Source organism: Marmota monax, unplaced genomic scaffold (assembly GCF_021218885.2).
Source record: "Marmota monax isolate L192 unplaced genomic scaffold, Marmota_monax_Labrador192_F-V1.1 WCK01_AAM20220418_F8-fsc00224, whole genome shotgun sequence".
NCBI lineage: Eukaryota > Metazoa > Chordata > Mammalia > Rodentia > Sciuridae > Marmota > Marmota monax.
Genome location: NW_026693937.1, coordinates 943,105 through 969,620, shown reverse-complemented (window position 1 = coordinate 969,620; position 26,516 = coordinate 943,105). Strand labels below are relative to the sequence as shown.

At 37.3% G+C, this 26,516-nt stretch overlaps 1 protein-coding gene across 1 annotated transcript in view; it reads left to right on the top strand.

Moving 5' to 3' along the window:
- Window positions 1–15,801, top strand: part of Bag4 (BAG cochaperone 4) — a 30,212-nt gene extending 14,411 nt beyond the window's left edge. The window contains exons 3-5 of the mRNA XM_046463868.2: window positions 7,298–7,552; window positions 9,944–10,201; window positions 11,549–15,801. Coding sequence (XP_046319824.1) covers window positions 7,298–7,552; window positions 9,944–10,201; window positions 11,549–12,031 — 996 coding nt within the window. The 3' untranslated portion in view covers window positions 12,032–15,801. The remainder of the gene's footprint in view (window positions 1–7,297; window positions 7,553–9,943; window positions 10,202–11,548) is intronic.
- Window positions 15,802–26,516: the final 10,715 nt, after the last annotated feature.

The following is a 26,516-nucleotide window of genomic DNA, read 5'->3' as shown; positions in this document are numbered from 1 at the left end:
TATATATATATCACAATTTTTCATATTTCTGTTTGTATATAAGGTATGTTGACACCCAGTTCAAATCTTCTTCGTACATGTACTTTGTATAATGATGACCATCACATTCCACCATCCTTGCTAATCCCCTTCCACCTCTTTCCCTCCCACACCTCTTCCCTATTTAGAATTAATCTAATCCTCCCATGCTCTCCCTCCCTACCCCACTATGAGTCATCCCCCTTATATCAGAGAAAATATTCGGCATTTGTTTTTTGGGATTGGCTGACTTTACTCAGCATTATCTTCTCCAATGCCATCCATTTACCTGCAAATGCCATGATTTTGTTCTTTTTTAATGCTGAGTAATATTCCATTATGTATAAATGCCATATTTTTTTTTTTTTATCCATTCATCCACTGAAGGACATCTAGGTTGGCTCCACAGTTTAGCTATTGTGAATTGTGCTGCTATAAACATTGATGTGGCTGTGTCCCTGTAGTATGCTGTTTTTAAGTCCTTTGGGTATAGTCCGAGAAGAGGAATAGCTGGGTCAAATGGTGGTTCCATTCCCAGATTTCCAAGGAATCTCCATACTGCTTTCCAAATTGGCTGCACCAATTTGTAGTCCCACCAGCAATGTATGAGTGTACCTTTTTCCTCACATCCTGGTCAACATTTGTTGTTTATCTTCATAATAGCTGCCATTCTGACTGGAATGAGATGATATCTTAGAGAAGTTTTGATTTGCATTTCTCTGATTGCTAGAGAAGAATGCATAATTTAGATACCTCGGAAATCTGGGAATGGAACCACCATTTGACCCAGCTATCCCCCTTCTTAGTCTATTTCCCAAAGACCTTAAAAGAGCCTATTATAGGGATACAGCTACATTGATGTTCATAGCAGCACAATTCACAATAGCTAGACTGTGGAACCAACCTAGGTGCCCTTCAATAGATGAATGGATAAAAAAAATGTGGCGTTTATACACAATGGAGTATTAATCAGCATTAAAAAATGACAAAATCATGACATTTGCAGGGAAATGGATGGCATTAGAGCAGATTATGCTAAGTGAAGCCAGCCAATCCCTAAAATACAAATGCCAAATATCTTCTTTGATATAAGGAGAGTAACTAAGAACAGAGTAGGGACGAAGAGCATGAGAAGAAGATTAACATTAAACAGGGATGAGAGGTGGGAGGGAAAGGGAGAGAGAAGGGAAATTGCATGGAAATGGAAGGAGACCCTCAGGGTTATACAAAATTACATACAAGAGGAAGTGAGGGGAAAGGGAAAAAAAAACAAGAGAGAGAAATGAATTACAATAGATGGGGTAGAGAGAGAAGATGGGAGGGAAGGGGAGGGAAGGGGGGGTAGTAGGGGATAGGAAGGGCAGCAGAATACAACATACTAGTATGGCAGTATGTAAAAAAGTGGATGTGTAACCGATGTGATTCTGCAATCTGTATACGGGGTAAAAATGGGAGTTCATAATCCACTTGAATCAAATGTATGAAATATGATATGTCAAGAGCTTTGTAATGTTTTGAACAACTAATAATAATAATAAAAAATATACTTTACAAAAAAAGTGCATAATTTCTTGTTTGTGTTTTTTGAGTTGTCTTTGAGACATTCTGAAATTGGTCATTGTCTCATCCTTAGCAAACATGTTAACTGCAAAGTTGATAGGTGGTATTCTGACTCCATATTGTTATTAAACATGCATGTTGCAAGTAGTGATCCCTGGACACAGTAGTTATTTGGAGAAAGTAGTTATAAACTCAAAAAGAGATCAAAACCAGGAAGTAATTTTTATAATGAACATAAAGGGCTGGGCATGGTTGCATGCATCTGTAATCCCAGCCACTCTGGAGGCTGTGGCAGGAGGATTTTGAGTTCAAAGCCAACCTCAACACTTGGCAACTCAGTGAGATCCTGTCTCTAAATAAAATATGAAAAAGGGCTGGGGATATGGCTCAGTGGTTAAGCATCCCTGGGTTCAATCCTCAGTGCCAAAAAAAAAAAAAATTAAGTACTGTAGTTAGGAGCTCCATAAGACAAAAATTGGAATAGCTCTTTAAATTGAGATATTACATGAGAGAGCAACCGGTGGATTTGGCAGTTCCAAAAACAAGTGTTAGTGAAAATTCAAGGTGATGTTAACTGCTGATAATTATGAAGTCTTGGAATACTTTTGTAAAATTTTCTGTATTTTTCACGATAAACACAACAGGAAGAGTTGTGATACTGCTAGGGGAAATCATTTTTTGCTTAGCTCACATCTGTCTGCACTTTTATAGTCATACCAAATAGCAAGGGAATCTGAACAGCCTTTTTCTGGGCAAGAAACTTGACCATTTTTCTTCCATATCTACACAATAATCCATCAACTGGGAAACCAACTTTAGTAAAAAGTATTTTATATCAGACAATCTTTAGCTTGCATTGAGATGACAAATAGTGAGATGTCTTTTGGCTGTTAAATTGTTACCATTTGGGGTTGCTTGGTTTGTTGTCTGGGTTCCTTGTCTCCTTTCAGTAAAGAATTGAAGAACAGGTTACAGGTAGCAAATAAGAAGTAGGTTTATTGCAGAAGTGACAGAGATACAGCCATAGACTTCTCTGAAAAGAAGGGGCCCTAACCCTGGGAATCTGGTGGAGGAGTTTTGGCCTGTTCTTTTTATAGTCCGTGAAATTTCCTCCTTTCCTTACCTACTCTTCTGTCCATGGGCTCTTCATTATTATTGATTGGTGCCTCCTGTGTCCATGCATCTGTTTTAGTTTTTCTCTTGGGTCCCCTATTTAAAAGCACAAGTACCAAAGTGTCTGATTGGATTTCCTGCTTGTGTCTACAAGCACTTTTGTCAAGCAGGAAGTTGACCTCATCAGAAGACCCTCTCCATGCTCCTTTGTTCTGGCCTTGCCCTGACCTCCTCACTTGCTGTCTTGCCCTGGCTGCCTAGACCTTCTACTTCTTCCTTAAAATTATGTCTTGCATTTTGTCCTAGAGTAAGAGCATTAGTTGTAATTTATCCGAATTTTGAGAGTGCCGATTTTGATTTCTTTTGGAATCCAGAATGGTACTTTCAAGTAAACTATCTGTGGGGAGCCACTCTGAATGATTCGGGTCTTCCATCTTGGAGCGGAGAGGCTTTGACCATCACTACACCTTGTAGTGACTTGGACATTGCCCTGGTCCTGGAAGTTTGAGGACAAGTCTTCAGACATAGGTGTCGCCCTACAGCCCTTGGGTCGAATTACACTCACATGCTCTTTGTAACTCCGCCCCTTCTTATCTTTTTTGGATGGAACTTTATAAGAACAAGGGTTCTCCCAGTAAAAGCCCACTTCCAAACGTGCTTGTGCGCGCTCTCGCCAGACTCTCATTGACTATCCCTCGCTCTCCCATTTGGGGGGGCTTGAGGCTGAAAGCGGAGGAGCCGTCCTGAAGTTTGTTTAAAGGTAAAGTGTCTGTGTTTTATTTGGTGTTCCTGGAAATTCACATGAGCGACCTTAAGTTCCACTGCCCCCTGGGTCAGGAGCAGCAACTATCAAAGAAGATTTTATTTAATTCTTGTGATTTGCTCAGTTTTAGATTGCATATTACCATATCAACTGCCAAGTTTCCAATTAAAACTTGTCTTGCTGGATGAGTGACACATGCCTAAAATCCCAGCAACTCGGTAGGCTGAGTCAGGAGAATTGCAAGTTTGCAGCTAGCCTCAGCAACTTAGTGAGACCCTGCCTCAAAATTAAAAATGAAAAGTTCTGGGAATGTAACTCAGTGAATGTCTCTGGGTTCAGTGCCAGTACAAAAACAAACAAAAAACTTGCTGTCCTTAGACACAGACTGCCTTCATTAAAATAATCTACTTGGATATCAAGGAAATAGCTAGGGTCGTAGCAGCCAACTGGATTTTAGGCATATCTGAGATTTTATATAATATTTTTAAGTGTAAACTTTGTTTACTCTAAAAAGTAATGTAGCTTTATTATTAAAATTTTGGGCTGGGCATGGTGGCACATGTGTGCCATCCTATCCAGATCCTTGGCAGGCTGAGGCAGGAGGATGAAAAGTTTTAGGCCAGCCTTGGCAAATTAGCAAGACCCTGTCTCACACTAAAATTTAAAAAAGGACTGGAAGCCAGGAACGATGGTTCATGCCTGTAATCCCAGCAATTTGGGAGGCTGAGGTAGGAGGATCACAAGTTAAGACCAGCCTCAGCAGTTTAGTAAGCAATTTAATGAATCTAAAAAAAAAAAAAAGAAGAAGGAGCCAGATGCCACTAATCAACTCAGACCCTGTCTCTAAATAAAATACAAAAAAGGGCTGGGGATGTGGTTCAATGGTTGAGCACTCCTGAGTCCAATCCCCACTACCACAAAAAAAAAAAAAAAAAAAAAGTAGGAAAGGACTGGGAATCTACCTCAGTGGTAAAGCACATGCCTACCAAGCATTAGGCCCTGGATTTAACAAAGAAGAAGAACAACAAAAAAATTGGAAACTAGGGAGAGGATAAAAAATACTACTTGTGCCATCTTAATATATTCATATTTTGAAAAATTTCTTTTTTTCCCTATCATGTTTGCACAGCTTTAAATGATTATACACTTTTTTTTTTAAATTTATTTTTTAGTTTTCGGCAGACACAACATCTTTGTTTGTATGTGGTGCTGAGGATCGAACCCAGGCTGCACGCATGCCAGGCGAGCGCGCTACCGCTTGAGCCACATCCCCAGCCCCAATTATATACTTTTTAATTTAGCACTTTAGTTGCCCTATGCACTTGCCATGTTAATAATAGGGCGAAATATCAAGAACATTCTTTTTAATATTTAAAAAAAATTTTTAGACGTTGATAGACCTTTATTTTATTTATATATTTATATGTGGTGCTGAGAATCCAACCCAGTGCCTCACACATGCTAGGCAAGTGCTCTACCATTAAGCCACAACCCCAACCTCTCTCTTTTTAATATTAAGGTAATTTTCAAACAAAAGTAGTAAGAATAGCATAAAAAAATGCCTGTGTGTCCATCTTTCAGCTTTGATTATTAATCCTTGACTATCATGTATTTATCTTTGGAGCATTTCTTTAGAGTACTTTGAAGAAATTCCAGATGTCAAACTGTATAACTTGTAAATAAACTTAAGTATGTCTATTTAAAATATTAAGGACTTTTGGGGTGGGTATTGGGGATCGAATTCAGGGGCACTCAACCACTGAGCCCCAGCCCTTTTTTGTATTTTATTTAGAGACAGGGTCTCACTGAGTTTCTTTGCGCTTCATTTTTGCTGAGGCTGGCTTTGAACTCTGAATCCTCCTGCCTCAGCCTCCTGAGTCGCTGTGATTATAGGTGTGTACCGCAGCACCCGGCAAGGGCTTTTTAAATTTTTTTTAAGTTGTCAGTGGACCTTTATATGTGGTGCTGAGAGTTGAACCCAGTGCCACACACATGCTAGGCAAATGCTTTGCAACTGAGCCACAACCCCAGCCAAGGACATTTTGAAAACATAACCACAATGCTAATACCACCAGTTACCTGTGACAAGTTCTGCTCTCTCAAATGCTGAAGTTTGAACATTAGTTAAGCATGCTGAGGCAAGCATATAAAGCAGGGTTTATTTAAAAAGGGTAACAGAGACTTCTCCCAGGAAGGTGAAGGGGGGCATAGCTGGTATCCTGGTATCCCAAGAAGTGAGGTGTTCTGTGCTTTTTATACGTCCTAGGCCTCCTTTGTTTTTCTGCCTTTTCCCCCTTATCTTTCTCCTTCCTGTTACAGGACTACCCCTCCCCATGCTTGGTGGGAGGGCCTAAAGGTGGGAAACAGGTGTGGTGAAAGGGAGAAGGGCCGGATAGTACAGCCCAGGACACTCTTTATAGCTCCCTGTAGGGAGGGGCAATTCCTGGGACAGGTTACCTTAGCAACAGTTTAGAGCAGGGGCAGGTTCTGGATAAGGGTGGAGGAAGGGCTCCAAAGGAATTAACATTTAATTCTTCTGGGACAGTCTCCAACTTCTGGGGACTCATTCAAAATTGGCCTAACTTGATCTGACCTGATTCGATTTACCTATCCAATCAGGTATATTGTGTGGTATATTAAGGAGTTCTTTGTTTAGACTGAAAGCTTAACGAGCTTCTTAGTAGCTTTAACAAAGAGGTGGTTCATTGCCCTTCTGGTCAGGGAATGTATTGCTGGCTCTTCCCTTGTACCTGACCCTGCAAGGAATTCTTTGGAATTCCTTGTCTGTTCTCAAACCTAAAGAAAGAATGATTAGTCTTAGAGACAGAGGTGAACACAGCAAAACTTGATTCTGGGTTTTTACTGTTTTTAAAAGGTAAAGTAGAAATGAGTAGAAAACATTAAGGTGATCATTTAAATTTAGGTTTTAGCTTTACTCTCATTTGAATTATAAACTGAGGGTTCTTGGTACTAGTAATAGTCTAGATAAGTGATTTAAAACTACAGTTAAGGAAGGCTGGGAATGAAGCTTAGTGGTAGAGTGCTTGCACATGACATTAGATTCAAATCCCAGCTCTGCAAACAAAATCAAAAACCATGGCAGTAAGCAGTGTATGAGGAATGTATCTCTGTTATCTGTTATTATCTGGGTAATAGAGTAATGGTATGGTACCAAAGAACATGGACTTTGGAGTCAGATTGGGTTTATTTCTTTATCTTGCCATAATAATACTAACAACAATAAGATAAATAATTTTCCATTTATTGAGCATACTTTGTATCAGATACTAAGTCTTAATTTATGTCATGTCATTTAATTTTCATATTAACCCTGCAAGAAAAGTTTATGGTCTTTATTTTTCCTGTTGGAGAAACTGAAACTAAGAGCAGTTAAATATAAAGTCTGTGGCATAGCTGGGTCTTTCTCTATAGTCTCTCTTCCTCTTACATTATGGTCTTCCTTCTCTCTCTGGAATTCTCTCAAGTTTCCCACAATTCCCTCCTCAGTCAGTCAGTCAGTCAGTCAGTTCTCCTCTGCTGTTATGAAATTGTCAGGTATACTTAAGGCAATGTTTAAGAAGCATTGCTCTAAGGTCATCACTTTGTGTCTCATCACAATATACATGTATCATTCCATTGTTACATGGGCTCTACAGTTCAGTCTATGGAATATTATTTTAATAGAAGAGAGAGAAAATACGTTACAGATTGGTTAGGGAGTTTGTATTTTCATTAGTTATTGATTTCTTCCTAAAATTTTTACATTGGGCATTCAGTTAGGGCATTTCAGTTCTTCAGCTCTTCTACCCATTTATCTTTTTTCTCAATTTTGCTTTTTTTCAGAGTTTGAATTCTTATACAAATGGAGCATATGGTCCACCATATCCCCCAGGCCCTGGGGCAAATACTGCCTCATATTCAGGGGCTTATTATGCACCTGGCTATTCTCAGACCAGTTACTCTACAGAAGTTCCAAGCACTTATCGATCACCTGGCAACAGCCCAACCCCAGCCTCTCGTTGGATGTATCCCCAACAGGACTGTCAGACTGAAGCGCCCCCTCTTAGAGGGCAGGTTCCAGGATATCCTGCTTCACAGGTGAGCAGTTTTCTGTAGGAAAAATTTCAATGTCTTTGCTTCTTGAGTTGTAAACAGTGGAAGGGTGTTTATTTATATTAGTGCTTATTTAAGAAAATGCTGAAGATGGTCAGAAGTTTTCCAGAGGTGAAGGCAGGGACTACTTTTATATTGGATGCCTTTCTTTCTTGTAGTAACTATTTCAATAAATAGTTGAAGGTAACTTAAAGATGTCATAATCAGAAAATTTTTAAAGTGAAAGAAATTTTTTTTTTTTTTTTTTTTTTTTTTTTGTGATGGTGGTGGTACTGGTATTGAACCCAGGGGTACTTTACCACTGAGCTACACCCCCAGCCCTTTTTACTTATTAATTTTTTTTGGTACCAGGAATTGAACCCAAGGATGCTCAACCACTGAGCCATGTCTTCATTTTATTTTATTTACTTAAAAATATTTATTTTTTAGTTTTAGGTGGACACAGTATCTTTTTTTAAAAATTTGTTTTAGGGCTGGGGATGTGGCTCAAGCGGTAGCGCGCTCGCCTGGCATGCGTGCGGCCCGGGTTCGATCCTCAGCACCACATACAAACAAAGATGTTGTGTCCGCCGAAAACTAAAAAATAAATATTACAATTATTAAAAAAAAAAAACCAACTTTAAAAAAAAAATTGTTTTAATTAGTTACACATGACAGTACAATGATCTTGACATATCATCATTTGAATCAGATGGGATATAATTTCTCATTTTTCTGAGTGTACAGGTTGTAGAATTACATTGGTCTTGTAGTCACGTATATACCCACAGCAATAATAATGTCTATTTTATTCTGCTGTCCTTCCATTTCCCCCCTCCCCCTCCTCCCATCACTTCTCTCTACCCAATCTAATGTGACCCACTTCTTTTTTTTTTCCTTCACATCTTCATACCTGTATTCTGTTAATGAAAGGGGTCTCCTTCCCTCTTCCATGCAATTCCCATTCCTCTCTTCCCTATCTAGAGGTAATTTTCTTCTCATGCTCTTCCTCCCTACCCCATTTCGAGTCACCTCCCTTATATCAGAGAAGACATTTGGCATTTGTTTTTTTGGGATTGGCTAACTTCACTTGGCATAATCTGCTCTAATGCCATCCATTTCCCTGCAAATGTCTTGTTATTTTTTTAGTGCTGAGTAATATTCCATTGTGTATAAATGCCACATTTTTTTATCCATTCATCCATTGAAAGGCATCTAGGTTGGCTCCACAGTCTAGCTATTGTGAATTGTGCTGCTATAAACATTGATGTGGCTGTGTCCCTATAGTATGCTGTTTTTAGGTCTTTTGAGTATAGTCCAAGAAGAGAAATAGCTGGGTCAAATAGTGGTTCCATTCCCAGTTTTCCAAGGAATCTCCATACTGCTTTCCAAATTGGCTGCACCAATTTGCAGTCCCACCAGCAATGTATGAGTGTACCTTCCCCCCCACCCCCATCCTCGCCAGCACTTGTTGTTTGACTTCATAATGGCTGCGATTCTTACTGGAGTGAGATGGTATCTTAGAGTAGTTTTAATTTGCATTTCTCTGATTGCTAGGGATGGTGAGCATTTTTTCCTGTATTTGTTCATTGATTGTATATCCTCTTCTGAGAAGTGTCTACAATATCTTTATTTTACATTTATGTGGTGCTGAGGATTGAACCCAGTGCCTCATGCCTGCTAGGCGAGCACTCTACCACTGAGCCACAAACCCAGCCCCCCCCCCCCCCCTTTTTAATTTAGAGACATAATCTCACGGAGTTGCTAACTGCCTCACTAATCTGCTGAGGCTGACTTTAAACTTGAGATCCTCCTGCCTCAGCCTCCTGAGTTGCTGAGAATACATGTGTGTGCCACTGCACCCGGCTTTATTTTTAATTTTGAGACATGCTTTTGGTAAATTGCTGAGGCTATCCTCAAATTTGTGACCCTCTTGCTTCAGTTTCCTAAGTTGCTGGAATTCTAGGTGTGCCATTGTGCCTGGCAAAATAAATTTTTAGAGAATTGTTTAAAAGTTTCCTAGTTTTAACCTTTTTTTGGTGTGCTATTAGATTTATATTTTTAAATATTTTATGAATGATACCATGTTTATTTCTCTGTTCACTTTAAGAGGATTTCTAATATATCTTTATTTGTGCTTCCTTATAACATGGGATCATTTGATTATAGTGTCTATGGACAGATTTATACTATTCAGTAATTGAATTTTAGGCCTTATTCTTTCTAGTTTGATCATCACCAAATCTTTCCTCGGTATAACTGGAACAGGTTTTTTTCAGGCCTGTAGTAATTATGGCAACTAATTAGAGTTCCTAGCTTCCTAGAATTTGCCAATAATATTTTCATTACTTTTAGTTTTTTTAGAAATGACCAGCATATTTTTTCCTCTCAATCTAGAACCCTGGAATGACCCTGCCCCATTATCCTTATGGGGATGGTAATCGTAGTGTTCAGCAGTCAGGACCAACTGTACGACCACAAGAGGATGCATGGGCTGCTTCTCCTGGTGCTTATGGGATAGGCACCCGCTACCCCTGGCCTTCAGCTGCGCCCTCAGTACCACCTGGGAATCTCTACATGACTGAATCAACTTCATCGTGGCCTAGCAGTGGCTCTCCTCAGCCACCTCCTTCACCACCACCCCAGCAGTCCAAGGTAGGAGACTTAAGTGTTTTTCTTTTGCTCTCTGGGTAATGAAGAAAGCTCAAGGGATCAAGGTTGTGGGGCTCAGTGGTGAGTGCTTGCCTAGCATGTGTGAGGCACTGGGTTCGATCCCTGGCACCACATAAAAATAAACAAATAAAATGAAGGTATTGTGTCCATCTATAACTAAAAAAAAATTTAAAAAAAAAACTCAAGATTTAACTTTTCTCCATTGGTCTGTGGGGACTAATTATGAAAATTTGGTGACTACTTCCTGTAGCTTTACTTCAGCCTATTCTTTCCTCTTTTATACTCTCAAAGACTTTATTTATTTATTTTGTACTGGGGATTAAACCCAGAGGTGCTTTACCACTGAGCCACATCCCAGCCTTTTTTATTATTTATTTAAAAAAAAATTTTAGATGTTGATGAACCTTTATTTTATTCATTTATTTATATGCAGTGCCGAGAATTGAAGCCAGTACCTACCACTGAGCCACAACCTTTCTTATTTTTTAAGACAGGGTCTCAATAGTTGCTGAGGGCCTTACTAAGTTGCCAAGATTGATCCTGCTGTTTTAGCCTTCCAAAGACTTTTATTTTTTAAAGACATTTTAGGCTCACATCCTATTTTTAAATGTTAATTTTTTTTTTTTTTTTAACATTTTTATTTTTCGGCGGACACAACATCTTTGCCTGTATGTGGTGCTGAGGATCGAACCCGGGCCGCACGCATGCCAGGCGAGCGCGCCACCATTTGAGCCACATCCCCAGCCCCAACACATCCTATTTTTAAAAGACATAAAAGTGCTCATTTTCTCTTTGTTGTAATTCTTTCCAAATGTTAAATATAATCAGACTGCATTTTGTAACCACAAATAATCTATAGATAGAAGATAAAAACCGACGTGAAATACCTATAGTATTAGCTTCTATGGTTTAATACTTTTAAATTAAACCATAGATTTGAACATTATATGCTTATGTCTGCTTCCTTTTTAAGATCTTGAGGTTTTAAATTTTAAAGGGAAAAACTGTCTAATTCTTATTTAGTAAGTCACTGGATGGATTGTGAAGTGGTAAGATATATTGTAAGGTGTTCACGATGATAATGTGCCTCAGGGAAGGTTGTTCTGTTATATTCAGGAATTCTCTTGCTTTTTATGTGACAGGACATTCCCTTTTATCTTCTTAAAATGGTGTTTTTCTCAAATTATTGAAAAAGGTGGTCCAGTTTTATTGGAGGGAATTCTTTTAATGTACTTTTGGGTCAGGTGAAAGATGTGCGCTAAAAAATTGTACCATTGATGGATTCTTATTAAAATAGCTTTTTTCCTCTTTTTATTCTCCCATCCTAAGGATTCCTCATACCCCTATAGCCAAGATCAAGGCATGAACCGGCACAACTTTCCTTGCAGTGTCCATCAGTATGAATCCTCCGGGACAATGAACAATGATAATTCAGACCTTTTGGATTCCCAAGTCCAATATAGTGCTGAGCCTCAACTGTATGGTAATGCCACCAATGAGCATCCTGGTAATCAAGATCAGAGTAATAATCTTCCTGAAGAATGTTTATCTTCAGATGAAGGTACTCCTCCAAGTATTAAAAAAATCATACATGTATTGGAGAAGGTCCAGTATCTTGAGCAAGAAGTAGAAGAGTTTGTAGGAAAAAAGACAGACAAAGCATACTGGCTTCTGGAAGAAATGCTAACAAAGGAACTTTTGGAACTGGATTCTGTTGAAACTGGGGGCCAGGACTCTGTCCGGCAGGCCAGGAAAGAGGCTGTTTGTAAGATCCAGGCCATACTGGAAAAATTAGAAAAAAAAGGATTATGAAAGGATTTAGAACCAAGTGGAAGCCTGTTAATAACTTGGCCAAAGAACTCTTGATTTTGGTTAGTTACTGTCTTTTTGAAATGCCTGTTGATGACAAGAAGCAATACATTCCAAATTTCCTTTGATTTAATTTAAAACTTGAAAAGTTGGTAAAGGAATGGAAGAACACTTTAGTTACGAGATTTTTCAGTTCTCAGACGAATGAATGTAATAGAAAACTGGAATTACTAATATTGCCAAGTAGACTCACTTCTTAAGAAATTTGGGGACATTTTTAAGCTGCTTCTTATCAGCAGGAGAGAAATACATTTCATGTAACAGGCTATCAGAAACCTACCAGATGAAACTGGATATAATCTGAGACAAACAGAATCTGTTTTTGTAAACATCTGGATTACTTGTCAACATTTTTGTACATTGTGACTGTTTCAGTGTAGACACTTCATTGTAAATTACAGCTTAGACTTTAGCCTTCTTGGACTTCTGTTTTATTATTTGCAGTTCACAAATATAGTATTATTCTCTACTTCTTGGTACGTTTTGTAGTAATATGTTTAATATAATTATTCAAAAGACTATATTGACAGCCAGATAATATGGCAATTCTGAATGGATTTATGTCTTTTCATCACTTGAATATATTGCAATGTGTAGTGAATTCTTGAGGTAAATTGTCATCCTTTTTTGTATAGCACATTTAGTTAGAGTTCTTAACACTTCTACTTTTCATAGTAGTAGTGGAAGGTGAATTTGGAAATGACATTGATACAAGAATTAAATGTTTATGGACATTTTTCTTTTTTATTGTATTTGGATAAAGATCCACTTAAAATTACTTTAAAAAAAAAAAACAAAGTATAATTATCTTTTTACTATTGCTGCTTCTACAGAAAACCTGTGATAGATAAAGATGAAAAATCAATGCCATAATGAATATAAATAATGACTCCAAAAAGTAATAAATATGATTATTTGACACAAGGCCCTTTGAAATATTGTTTTCCATCTAAGCTATCAGTTTCGCTATATAAGATCCCTGTGGGCAGATTTCAGCTCAATTTATATTTAAAAATAATGATGGGAAAAGGAGATGCTCAGGGAGTAAATCATGTATAGAGTGGGAAATTATTTTGTTCTTTTGTTTCTTAGATAAATTTCATAGATTTTTGTTTGTTTGTTTGTTTCAGAAAATATGTAACTATTAACTGATTTTAGAGCCCAATTTAAGAGAAAGCATATGGAAAGGGTCTCAACTGGCCTTGTTTGGGTACCTATGTGCTATTGTATAGAAGAGATTTAGGTAAATAACTTTTACATCTGAGTTCTAGTATACTATATGTGCTTTTAGGAAAATAGCTTTTTCTTTCTTTTTTTTTTTTTTGGTGGGTGTTAGGGGGTGTAGGGCCTTGCACATGCTAGATAAGTGCTCTACCAATGAACTACATCCCCAGCTGTTTCTTAAGAGATCCAAGTGATAATATTTTTCCTAGACTGCCCAGCCTATTAATGATACTAAATCTGTCAGCCAACTCCTCTATTCATAACTAAGTAAACTAATAAAAACATGTTAAATGATGATATGAAATGTAGTAAAAATATTGAATATTGGCTGGAGCTTATGATTGGGATGAGTGATTCTACAGGATAATATGATGATAATTATATCCTAGGATTTTTATATTTGGCCTAATACAGGAATGTTTTAAAACAGACTTTTTTTGTAAAAATTAGAAAATTATACTTAAGACTTTAGAAAGTGGAGAAACTTAAAGCCAAGTTACCAACAGTACAGTGACTAATTCAAAAGGGAACTTTGCTATTGCTATTTAATTTACTGAGTGCCCAAGATGACAATTTCCAAAAAGTCTTGATTTTTACATATATATATATACACACACACACATACATACATACATTATGCACAAATATACACATATGCATGTGTATCTTTTCAAGTTATTTTTTTAAACTTTTGAGATGGGATTTTAGACTACAGAAGAGTTGTAAAAATACTACAGGTCCTGTATACTCTTCACCCACCTTCTTCTTATGTTGACATCTTAAAAAACCATAGAACATTTGTCAAAATTAAGAAATTAACCTTGCTACATGGTATTAAATAGAGAATTAAAAGTAACTTTTATTAGTCTTTTTATTAATGCCCCTTTATTCTAGGATTGATTCCAGGATCCCATCTTGCATTTAATTGTCATGTCTCCATAGTGTCTTCCAGTCTGTGACAATGTACATTAACAGGATACTTGATGTAATGTATTTCTGGTGGTGTTAACTTCAATCACTATGCTAAGGTGATGTCTGCTAGAATTCTCTACTGTATACTATATTTTTCTTTGTAATTACTAAATATTTGCTAGAGATACTTCAGACTATGCAAATGTCCTGTGTCTGCGTAAACTTTTGCCTACTTCTTTTACTATCCATTGGCAGATCTTGCTTGTGGCAGTTACTACTGTGGTGTTCTAACAGTGCTTTTCTATTTCACTTATTTCTTCTACATTTAATAATTGGAATTATTCTTAAGGAAGAGCTGTCACTTTTGGATTTATATTTTTAATTATAATTAAGATATTCAGGATAGGTACAAACTTAGAAGATATAAACCATGTTAAAATGATTATAAATACCAATATCAAAGAAAACTAAGTTGATTACCTGTCACAGAAAATACAGTGAACTTAAGATGAAAATAGTATTTATGATTCGTAGAATTTGTTCAACTTTTTTAATATTGACTTAAAACTGAAATCTTTTTATTTAATTTCATGCTCAGACTTTTAAAAGTGTCTTAATTTATATTACTTTGGGGATCATTTTTGTCAAAATCTTAAGTTACCCAGAGCTGGCATGATAAACACAGCTATGTTTTCTTTATTATAAGCCACAGTTGTTCCAAATATAGATGTTAATGTAAACATTTAAACAAATCAGCCAAATGAAGAATCTAGGGCATGGTTTATGTTTGTCTCTGTATGTTGGCTTAGAATTTTTAAAAGTGCTTTAAAAAAATGGGGTTTGAAAACAATTCCTTAGTGGGTTATTGTAAATAATACTGTTAAAGGTAAGCAAAAATATTTTTAAAAATTGAAGAATGCAGATAAAATTGGCATTAAAAAAAGGTTGGAGCTTTTTCTTTTTAATTTTTTTTTTAAATTATGAGTTTATCTTAGTTCATAGACTTTAAGATTTTGATGAGTCAGTTCTTCTGTGAAAAGGATCATTCTCCTGATCGCATCCCTATTTTTCCTTCTCTAAAGAAAATCACTTTTTTTTCTTTTTCGATATGGGGATTGAACCGAGGGATGAGCCACATCCCTAGCTCTTATTTTTTATTTTGAGACAGGGTCTTGCTAAGTTCCTAAGGCCCTCACTATGTTGTTGAGGCTGGCTTTGAATTAGCAATCATCCTGCCTCAGCCTCCCAAGCCCCTGGGATTACAGATATGTGCCACCACACCCAGTTCAGATAACCAACCACTTTCAAATGCAAAATGTAAATACATTTTCAAAATGTATGTTCATATTTTTAAATAACACAATTGTATTGCTTTTTTTGTTTGTTTGTTTTACCAATTTAGGTCTTTTCTACTGATTTTTCTGTTTTAGAGGGTGAGGATTTAGGTTCATGTATCTGCCTCTATTACACACACGTTAGTCTGTCTTCCCCACTTCTCAATATAGTTTGACTATTTCTATGTAAATGCTAACCAGAACCTATTCATATAATAAACCGTGATTTCTTTTCCTGATCAACTTCTCGTTTTCCTTGTATTTATTAGTCGTCTTTATTTTGTTTGCTTATGTATTTACGATTGATCTGACCTCAGACTCTACATCAGTTGTCTAAATCTTCTCTCAAGATGCTCAAACATTTTAGCAATTTTAAATTCCTAAAGAAGTCTATCCTGGAGCATTCTGATTGGAGGATTGGTATGTTCCTGGTGTATATAGATATCGTGGAATCTTCACTTATTTTCTTTGTCTTCTCTTTTGGTTTCCTGTATCCCATGTCTCTCTCTTATTTTATTCCTTATTTTGGTAGAACATATTCTCTAGTAGCTTTCTGGAAAAGCGTGCATGGGAAGTAATTTTTTTTAGATCTTACATAATTGAAGATCTCTGTTCTAACCTGCTCCTGGATTAATATTTCTGCTAGGTATAAAATTATAGGAAATGATTATTTTAAGGATTTTAAAGACATTATCTAATGTCTTGTGATTTCTAGAATTGCTGTTGAGAAGGGTTTTAGTCAGCTTTTTTGCTGCTGTGACTAAAGGATCTGACTAGAACAATTTTAGAGGAGGAAAAGTTTATTTGAGGGCTTATGGTTTAGTCTTAGTCCATAGAAGGCTTGCTCCATTTCTCAGGACTTGAGGTGAGGCTGAACATCATGGCAGATTAGGGTGTGGAGGGAAGCAGCTCACATTATGGTGATCAAGAAGCAGATCACCGCTTTCCAGATACAAAATATATACCCTTTAGCCATACCCTTTCCACTTTGATTAATCCCATCAGGAATTAATACACTGATTGGGTTAAGACTCTTAAAACCCAAGATGGGCATGGTGGTGTTCACCTGTAATTCCAGAGGCTGGGGAGTCTGAGGCAAGAAGATCGCAAGTTTAAAGCTAGTCTCAGCAACCTTGAGGCGCTAAGCAACTCAGTGAGACCCTGTCTCTAAATAAAATACAAAATAGCGGGCTGGGGATATAGCTCAGTTATAAAACCCAGTTTTTGTCTGGAAGTTTGTATCATGCTTTTTGTCCCTTCTGTTCTGAAATTTCTAAAAATGTTGCTTTGGTGTAGGTCTATTTTTATCCATTTTTGTTGGGCATATTTCATTCTGGAAATTCATGCCTTAAATTCTATGACATTTTCTTGATTTTGATTTTAATTTTCCCTCCCCTCCCCTTCTTCCCAATCTTCTCTGTTAATATTTCTAGACTCACTATTATTTTGATTGTGGACCATAGAAAACTGGTTCTTAGACTCCCTTTCTTTTTTCTCCCATTTACTTTTTAGAAGATTCACATTTTTTTTTCTTCCAGCTTTTCATTGAATATAAAGTTTCTTCCATTATATTTTTAACTCCTGAGAGTTTTTTTTTTCTTTGTGGGATTTTATTCCTGTTTGTGGAGTAGCATTTTATAGTTATGAGGATATTAATGATAATTTCTTGATGTTTCTTCTTCCTGAGTAACAAATTTCCTCTGTAGTTCCTTTTACTTTAAGGTCTCTATCATATTAGAAGTATTTCTCAGATGTCTGTTAGTTTTTAGATTTTTTAACAGTGTGATTTTTATTTCACTGGAGACCCAAAATTGTTTCTGGGAGATTCTGTATAATTAATTTTTCTTTCCTTTTTTAGGGGGAGGGTATCGAGGATTGAACCCAGAGGCGCTTAACCACTGATCCACATCCCTAGCCCTTTTGAAATATTTTATTTAGAGACAGGGTCTCACTGAGTTGCTTAGGGCCTTGTTAAGTAGCTGAGGCTGGCTTTGAACTCACGATCCTCCTGCCTCAGCCTCCTGAGCTGCGGGGATTACAGGCATGCACCCTGTGCCTGGCTTCCATTTTATTTTTATTTCTCCATTGTTTTGCAGTGCTGGGGATCACACTCAGGACTTCATGTGTGCTAGGCAAGAAGTCTACCACTGAGCTCCATCCCCCCATCCTTATTATTTTATTTTTTAAAAATCTTTCCTGTGTATTGGTAGGGGAGGGATGGATAGATATTTTAATTCTGAAATAGAGAAGCGGAGATTACCTGAATGATTTTAACTTGTGTGAAAACAGGAAGCTTTTATATTCTATATGACTTTTCTTTTTTTTTTTTTTTAATATTTATTTTTTAGTTTTCGGCGGACACAACATCTTTGTTTGTATGTGGTGCTGAGGATCGAACCCGGGCCTCACGCATGCCAGGAGAGCGCGCTACCGCTTGAGCCACATCCCCAGCCCCTCTATATGACTTTTCTATTCGAGATAGTGTACATGTTTGTCATGATCAAATGTGAGGCACAGCCACACCTGGTGGTAATGTCTGAAATCCCAGCTAATTGGGAGACTGAGGCAGGAAGATAAAAAATTCCAGGCCGGCCTCAGCAATAGAGAGACCCTATCTTAAACTAAAATATAAAAAAGCATGAAAAGGGCTTGGGATGTGACTCCATGGTAGTGTAAACTGCTGAGAGTGTGAATTTAAGTGATTATATAATTTCTTTCAACCAATGTTAAATGTCCTTTATTTTGTAATTACTTTATCTTGTTGGGTAAAATCAAGAGTAGTGTTGCCAGACAAAGTACAGGATTTCTAGTTAAAATTTGAATTTCAGATAAATAATGAATTGTTTTCTAGTATTAGTATGACTCAGGCAATGTTTGGTACATATTTGTACTAAAAGATCATTTTCTTGTTTTTTAAAATCCAAATTTAACTAACAGCACTGTAGTTGTTTTTAATTAAGACTTTTATTTAGGGCTGGGGCTGTAACTCAGTGGTAGGCGCTTGCCTCACATATGTAAGGCACTGGGTTCAATCCTCAGCACCACATAAATAAATAAATAAATAAAATACAGATATTGTGTCCATCTACAACTAAAAAAAAACTATTTTTAAAAAAACTTTTAGAGGGGCTGGGATGTGGCTCAAGCGGTAGCACGCTTGCCTGGCATGCGTGTGGCCCGGGTTCGATCCTCAGCACCACATACAAAGATGTTGTGTCCGCCGATAACTAAAAAATAAATATTAAAATTATAAAAAAAAAAAAACCTTTTAGAAATACTTCATGTAATTTTAAGAAATAATACTAAGATTTCATGTACCCTTTACCCAATTTTCTCCATTGGTAATATGTGGTAAAACTTTGTTGCAAAGTCACAATCAGGAGTCTAATGTGGATAATTGCGTGACCACAATTATCCATTCTGTTGACATTTTATAGCCATGCTTTACCCATCCGCCCTCTAATTCTAAGATTCTAGCAAATACTACCTATTCTCCATCTTTAAATTTTGTCATTTCAGGGATGTTATCTAAGTAGAATCATATAGTATATTGATTTAGAGACTTTTTTCACTCAGCAGAATTCTCTTGAGATTTGTCTAAGTTGTTTCCTTTGTCAATTCTTTATTGTTAAATAGTAGTTGTGTATAATAATGATTATACCACAGTTTGGGTGGTATAATTTGGGTGTCTGGGTTGTTTCTAGTTTGGGGCTATTATGAGTGAAACTGCTGTGTATATTTACATACAGGTTTTTGTGTGAACATAAGTTTTCATTTCTTTTTTTTTCTCACTCTTTTTTTTTTTTTTTGGTAGTACCTGGGGATTGAACCTAGGGGTGCTCTACCACTGAACTTGTTCTTTTTAAAAAATGTCTTTTTTTAGTTGTAGTTTATTTTTATGTGCTGCTAAGGATCAAATCCCGTGCCTCACATGTGCTAGGTGAGCACTCTACCACTGAGTCACAACCCCAGCCCTCAGACCTTGTTCTTGTTATTTTTTTTATTTAGAAACAGGATCTTTTTAAGTAACTAAGGTTAGCCTCGAACTTGTGACCCTCCTGCCTCAGCCTCCTGATATGCTGGGCTTACAGTTGTGGGCTTCTATACCCAGTTACTTCCTTTTCTTATGGAATGAAATAATGGCTAAGAGTGCAATTTAGGGTAGCATCGTAGCTGCATGTTTAATTTTTTACAAACTGCTATTTTTTTTCCAGATTAGCTGTACTATCTTACATTCCCACCAGCAATGCATGAGTTTTTCTCTAAATCCTTGACAGTATTTGGTGGCATCACTATTTTTTATTTTAGCCATTCTGATAGGCATATAGTACTAGCTCATTGAAATTTAGTTTGCATTTCCTTAATGGTGTTGAACATCTTTTCACATGCTCATTTGCCTTCAACATATTCTCTTCTGTGAACTATGTGGAAATCTTTTCCAATTTTCTAACAGGATTTATTTTAATAAACTTTTAATTATTTTTTTTGGTATTGGGGATTGAACCCATATGTGCTCTACCACTGAACTGTCCCCCTTAACCCTTTCTATTTTTTATATAGGGTCTCAAGTTGCCGAGGCTTGCTTCCAACTTGCAGTCCTTGAGCCATGCCTCAGCTTCCTGAGTCGCTTCCTGAGTCCTTAGGATTACAAGGGTGTGCCACCATGCCTGGCTAAACTTAATTTTGGAGTAGTTCATATTTATAAAAAAATTGCTATATTGTAGAGAGTTTTGCATACACTCCTCATCCATTTCCCTCTTATTAAAGTTTATGCTTTATTTAGATTTCCTTAATTTTCCCCTATCCTTTTTTTTCTTCCAAGATTCCTTCTAGGATACATTGCATTTGATCACCATGGCCCCTTAGGGCATTTTTGCTGTGACAGTTTCTCTGGCTTTTCTTGTTTTTGGGTAGCATGGAAGTTGCATGTTTAATTTTTTAAACATGACATTTGACATTTTTGAGGAACACTAGTCAGGTATTTATTAGTAGACTGTCCCTCTGTTGGGATTTTTCTGATATTTATCTCATTATTAAACTAGAGCTTTGGGTTTCAGGGAGGATGATTAGAGAGTTGATTTGCCTTTCTCATCAGCATTTCAAGGGTATATGCTGTCAACATGAGTTAGACTATTGTTAACCATTATCATCTGATTAAGGTAGTGTTTGTCATATTTCTCCACTATAAATTACACTTTTCTTCCCTTTTCATACTACAGATGCTTCTTGACTTACAGTGGTATTATGTCCTGAAAAATCCATCATAAATTGAAAATAGCATAAAGCCCACAATACATACATATCTAACCTACTAAACACTGTAGTGTATTAGTTGTTTCTCCTTGGAGAAATGTGACTCACTGAGAGCTGTGGCACTCTTTTTTTGTAGTGTTGGGGATCAAAACAGCGCCTCATGCTGCTAGGTAAGCATTCCACCACTGACCCAGCTAAGGTTCTAACACTGTCCAGCATCGGGAGAGTGCACCATGTCACTACCCTGGGAAAAGATCAGAATTCAAAGTATGGTTTTCTGGGCTGGGGATGTGGCTCAAGCGGTAGCGCGCTCGCCTGGCATGCCTGCGGCCCGGGTTCGATCCTCAGCACCACATACAAACAAAGATGTTGTGTCCGCCGAAAACTAAAAAATAAAACTTAAAAAATTCTCTCTCTCACTCTCTCTTTTTTTTAAAAAAAAAAAGTATGGTTTTCTAATGAATGCATTTCACATCACTTCATTGCAAAGTTGAAAAATTGAAAGTCAAACCATTATAGGTTGAGGACTATATTCTTTGGAGGAAAGTCACTGATTGCAGCCTCACACTTAAGGAGTAGAAAGTTATGTTTTGCTTTATTGAAGGTAGAATACATAAATTACTTGGAATTTCCTTGCAAGAAAATTTATTTTATATATATATGTTTTATGTACACATGGACTCATGGATATTTATTTTATACTCTGAATTATAACACAATCCTACCTTATTTATTTTGTGCTTTGTCATTGGAAGCTCTTTTAGTTGGTCCTATATCCTTATGACATACATAGTCAAATAATGTCAAGAAAAAGTCTATATAAGTTCAGTACACAGGGTTTTTTTTGTTAGTTTTTCTTTTAAATTTGCAGTTGGTCGAATCTGCAGATGTAGAATAGATAAGGGAGCGCAAGCTATACTCCTACATTGTCTGCTTCTTATTTTTTACTTTTTCTTTTTTTATGGAGGGGATGGTATTTACCAGTAATTGAACCCAGCAGTGCTTAACCACTGAGCCACATCCCTAACCCTTTTTCTTTTTTATATAGAGACAAGGTCTCATTAAGTTGCTTAGAGCCTCATTAAGTTGCTGAAGCTGGCTTGTTATGTTTTGCAGATACTAGCTCTTTGATGGATATGTGGTGTGTGTGTATTTATATAATATCATATATATATATATATATATATATATATATATATATATATATGATATAGTATTTATATATATATATACACTGGGGTTAGAACCCAGGGGTGCTGTATTAGTCTGTTTATTTACATTTTGAGACAGATTCTTGAACTCACCATTCTCCTGCCTCAGCCTTCTGAGCTGCTGGGATTATAGGTGTGCACCACCATGCCCAGTTTATTTTTCACTTTCTGGAACTACAAGATGCTCCAGGCTCATCGTCTTGTATGTTTTGTTTTCTAGTGTCCAAATTGTATATTTCTCCAAGGAGTCCTGGTTTCTTTTATTGAAGAATAGTATTAGAAACCAAGATTTAGGCTCCATATTTTGCCTTTTCATTATTTAGTTTTGAGGGGTTTTGTTTGTTTGTTGTACTGGGGAATGAATCCAGGAGCACTTAACCACTGAGCCACATCCTCAACCCTATTTTGTATTTTATTTAGAGACAGGGTCTCACTGAGTTACTTAGGGCCTTTCTAAGTTGCTGAGGCTGGCTTTGAACATGCGATCCTCTGGCCTCAGGCTCACGATCCTCTGGCCTCAGGCTCCCGAGCCACTGGGATTATAGGTGTGTGCCACCACGCTGGCTAGTTTTAAGTTTGTTATGTTTTGCAGACACTAGTTCTTTGATGGATATGTGGTTTGCATATATATATATATATATATATATATATATATATATATATATGGTTTACTGGGGTTAGAACCCAGGGGTGCTGTATTAGTTGGTTTATTTAAATTTTGAGACAGATTCTTGATATGTTGGCCTCAAATTTGCAATCCTCCTGCCTCAGGCTCTCAGGTTACTGGGATTACAGGCACATTCCACTGTGCCCAGCTTCATGAAACATTTTTAATTCACAATACAACTGAAGTGGGGTGCTGTGCTGCTGCATGCTTGTAATTCTAGTGACTCGGGAGGCAGAGGAAGGAGGATTTTGAATTAAAGGCTAGTCTCAGCAATTTAGTGAGACCCTGTCTCAAAATGAGGAATAAAAATATTTGAGACGTAGTTAAATGGTAGAGCACCTCTGCGTTCAATCCCTAGTACCACAAACAAACAAACAAAAAAATAACAAAAAACCTTGACAAATTATGCCTGTTTGGATTTAAGTATTTAGCAAAAGTTTTCTTTTTTTCTTTGGTACCATGGTTTGAACTGGAGTGCTCAACCACTGAGCTACATCCTCAGCACCCCACCCCACCTCGTTTTTTTAAGAGACAGGGTCTGGCTGAGTTGCGTAGGACCTTGTTAAGAAGCTGAGGTTGGTCTTAAACTGAGACCCTCCTACCTCAGCTTCAGAGTTGCTGGGATTACAGGTGTGCACCACCATGCCTGGTTTAACAAAGTTTTTTTAAAAGAAATCTTTTCACTTCATGGAAAACAATTGTTATTATTTGTTTCCAATGATAAAATTTGACCTTTCAAGAAAACAGAATTTTAAGAAACTTTTATCTGCTACTGTGAGTTTGACAGTGTCCCAATACTTAAAGACTTTTCTGATGACATCCAGCTATTATGATTTTTTAAATTGTATAATTAAATGTGTTTGGAATTTGGAAGATTTGCATGGTTTAGTGAACTGATTTTTTCCAAATGACCAATATATACTGTCATAAATCATGTATCAGTAAAAGATCCATTCAAAGTATAAGATGATAGGCCAGTGAATTTTATGTTTGTTTTAGTACTGGAGGTTGAACCCAGAGACACTTAACCAGTGAGCTACATCCCCAGTCCTTTTTTATTTTGAGACAGGGTCTTGTTAAATTGCTGAACTTGCTATTCTTCTGTGTCAGTCTTCTAATTAATTGGGATTACAAGTGACCACCACTAGCTAGATCAATAGATTTTAATGGTATCAGAATACAAAAAATTTATTTATGTATTTTCAGATTTCACAGTGTAACTCATTCTTTTAGTTTTGAGTTGGAGAGGGGCAGGCTGGTCTTAATGAACCTTTCCCTTAGCTTCTGCCTCCTGAGTAGTTGAGATTATAGGTGTCTAACTCACTTTTTGCAGTAATGGAGATTGAATCAGGGCCTTGTCAAGCTAGACAAGTACGATAGTGTTAAGCTACTTCTCCAGCTTTTTTTGGCATCATGGATTGAATCCAGTGGTGCTCAACCACTGAGCCACATCTCAGCCCTTTTTCTGTTATTTATTTTTTGGTACCAGGGATTGAGCCTGGGGCACTTAACCACTGAGCCATATCCCCAGCAGTCCTCCCCCCTCTATATTTTATTTAGAGGCAGGGTTTCCCTGAGTTGCTTAGAGGCTCTGCTAGCTTTGAACTGATCCTCCTGCCTCAGCCTCCTGAGCCACTGGGATTAACTGATGTATGCCACCATGCCCAGCTTTTATTTTTTTATTTTGAGACAAGATCTTCCTCCATTGTTTAAGGGACTCACTAAGTTGCTGAGGCTGGCTTTGAACTTGAGATCCTCCTGCCTCACGTTCTCGCACCTCTAGGATTATAGGTGTGTGCCACTGAGCCTCACTCCTGTTTAAAATTTGTGATAGAGTCTTGATAGGTTACCAAGGCTAGCCTTGAGCACTAGTTCAACTCAGTTTTATGAATTGCTGGGATTACAGGTGTGTACCATTGGGCCTGACTGCAATTCACTTATAAGAAACTACCATTTGTGCAGATCCACAATTATCCAAAAAAACTATTAAAATACTCCTTTTTAGCCAGGAGTGGTGGCACATATCTGTAATCCCAATGATTTCAGATTCTGAGGCAGGAGAATCGCAAGTTTGAGTCCAGCTTCAGTAATTTAACAAGGCCTTATCTCAAAAAAATAAAAAGGAGTGGGACTGTAGACCAGTGGTAGAGTGCCCCTTGGTTCAATTCCAGTACTGGGGGGATAAACAGTTTTTCCTTAAACCAGACATTAATTTACAAAAATATAAAGCAATGCCATTCTTCTCACTGGTTTAAAAAATTATTTTAGAAAAGTTATTTTATAAAAATTATTTTAAATAGATTAATATTTAAATTTTTGTCTTAATTTCTAGTACATCAAATAGTGATAATATACCTCTATAAACTTTAGGGTACTCAATAATTAGAGTGAAGAAATACTGAGAGACCCCAAATTTGAGAACATCTGGTACATGGGATACAGTGGAATTTGAAGACAGAACCTAAACCCAAGTTTCGGTTCCGGGGCTCAACTGACACTGACTTTAAGCTAGTTAGTGTAGACAATGGAGTCAGAATTTTGTCCATAATTTTTGGCTCCACCACTTGTTGGTACTGTGACTTTGGGCGAGTCATTTTACCCCTCTGAAAATAGAAATTACTATTGGACTTATTGGATGCTGTGAGAATGAAATGGTGTTATAATTTGTAAAATGTTTACAAAGTCCCAGAGCTCAGTAAATGCTAGCAACTCGTGCTAATCTGTATTACTTGTCTGGCAAGATCCTAGAGAATAGCATATGGCTGGGGCTTTCTCATCCTATCCAAAGAGAACATAAGCTAATTCGGTATTAGAAACTTGAGAGGAAAGTATAAGTAAACGTGTGGCTATTTGTGTGTGGCTGTGATTCTGAAAGAGAATGTGTTATTGTTGTTTCCCTTTTCCCAGTTTCTAAAGAAACAACCAAAAATATTCCCTGAACCCTTGCTTTATAATCTAGTGAGAAAGTAGGGTTTTTTTTTTTTTTTTGGTACTAGGGATTGAACCTAGGGGCGCTTAACCACTGAGCCACATCCCCCCTCCTTTTTTTATTTTGAGGCTCTCGCTGAGTTGCTTGGGCTGGTTTTTACTTGGGATCCTCCTGCTTTTGCCTCCCAGCCACTGGGATTACAGAGCATCATTATGCCCAGACTTTTTTTTTTTTTTTAAATAACCAAAGGAATTACGGTTTTCCAGAAAACGAAATAATCAGGGGAGCCAGGGCAGGAAGGACCATTACTAAGCCTCATACTTTTCACATCAGTTATATCTCCTCATTTGGAGGAAAAATATCTGTGTCCAGCCTCCTTTGTGAATTTTGAATTCCATCACGCGTACATCTTTAAGGGATACTTTTTTTTTTCAGTTCTGAATTCTAATAAACTAAAGAGGAGCCCAAGTCCCTGAGATAATCTTTTCATCTTTGCAAATGTCAATAATATCCCTTCTCAGCATCCAGAAGGGGAGGTCTGGATAGAGTCAACTAACTATTAACATTTTCCAAACACCTCCTTTCATCGTATTTATTAGAAGTGGAGTAGCATCCTTGTCTCTCCTGGGTTCCCCCACCACCCTGGCCCATTGATGGGTTAGCCAGAGTACCTCTGGAGTCAGGAAGCCTGTTTACTCATTTGTTAAGTGAGAGGTTGCACTGGTTGATCTTGAACATTTCTTGTGCTGAAACTCAATTCTGCTTTAAAACTGTTATCCTTTATTTCCTCTCAAAGGCCTCGGGCCTCGGGTTCGGAGTACCGCACACCGGCTCGCAGAACGCCTACCTAGCGAGCTCCGCGCCCCGACGCCTGCCTGCAAGAGGAGCCACGTCTCGC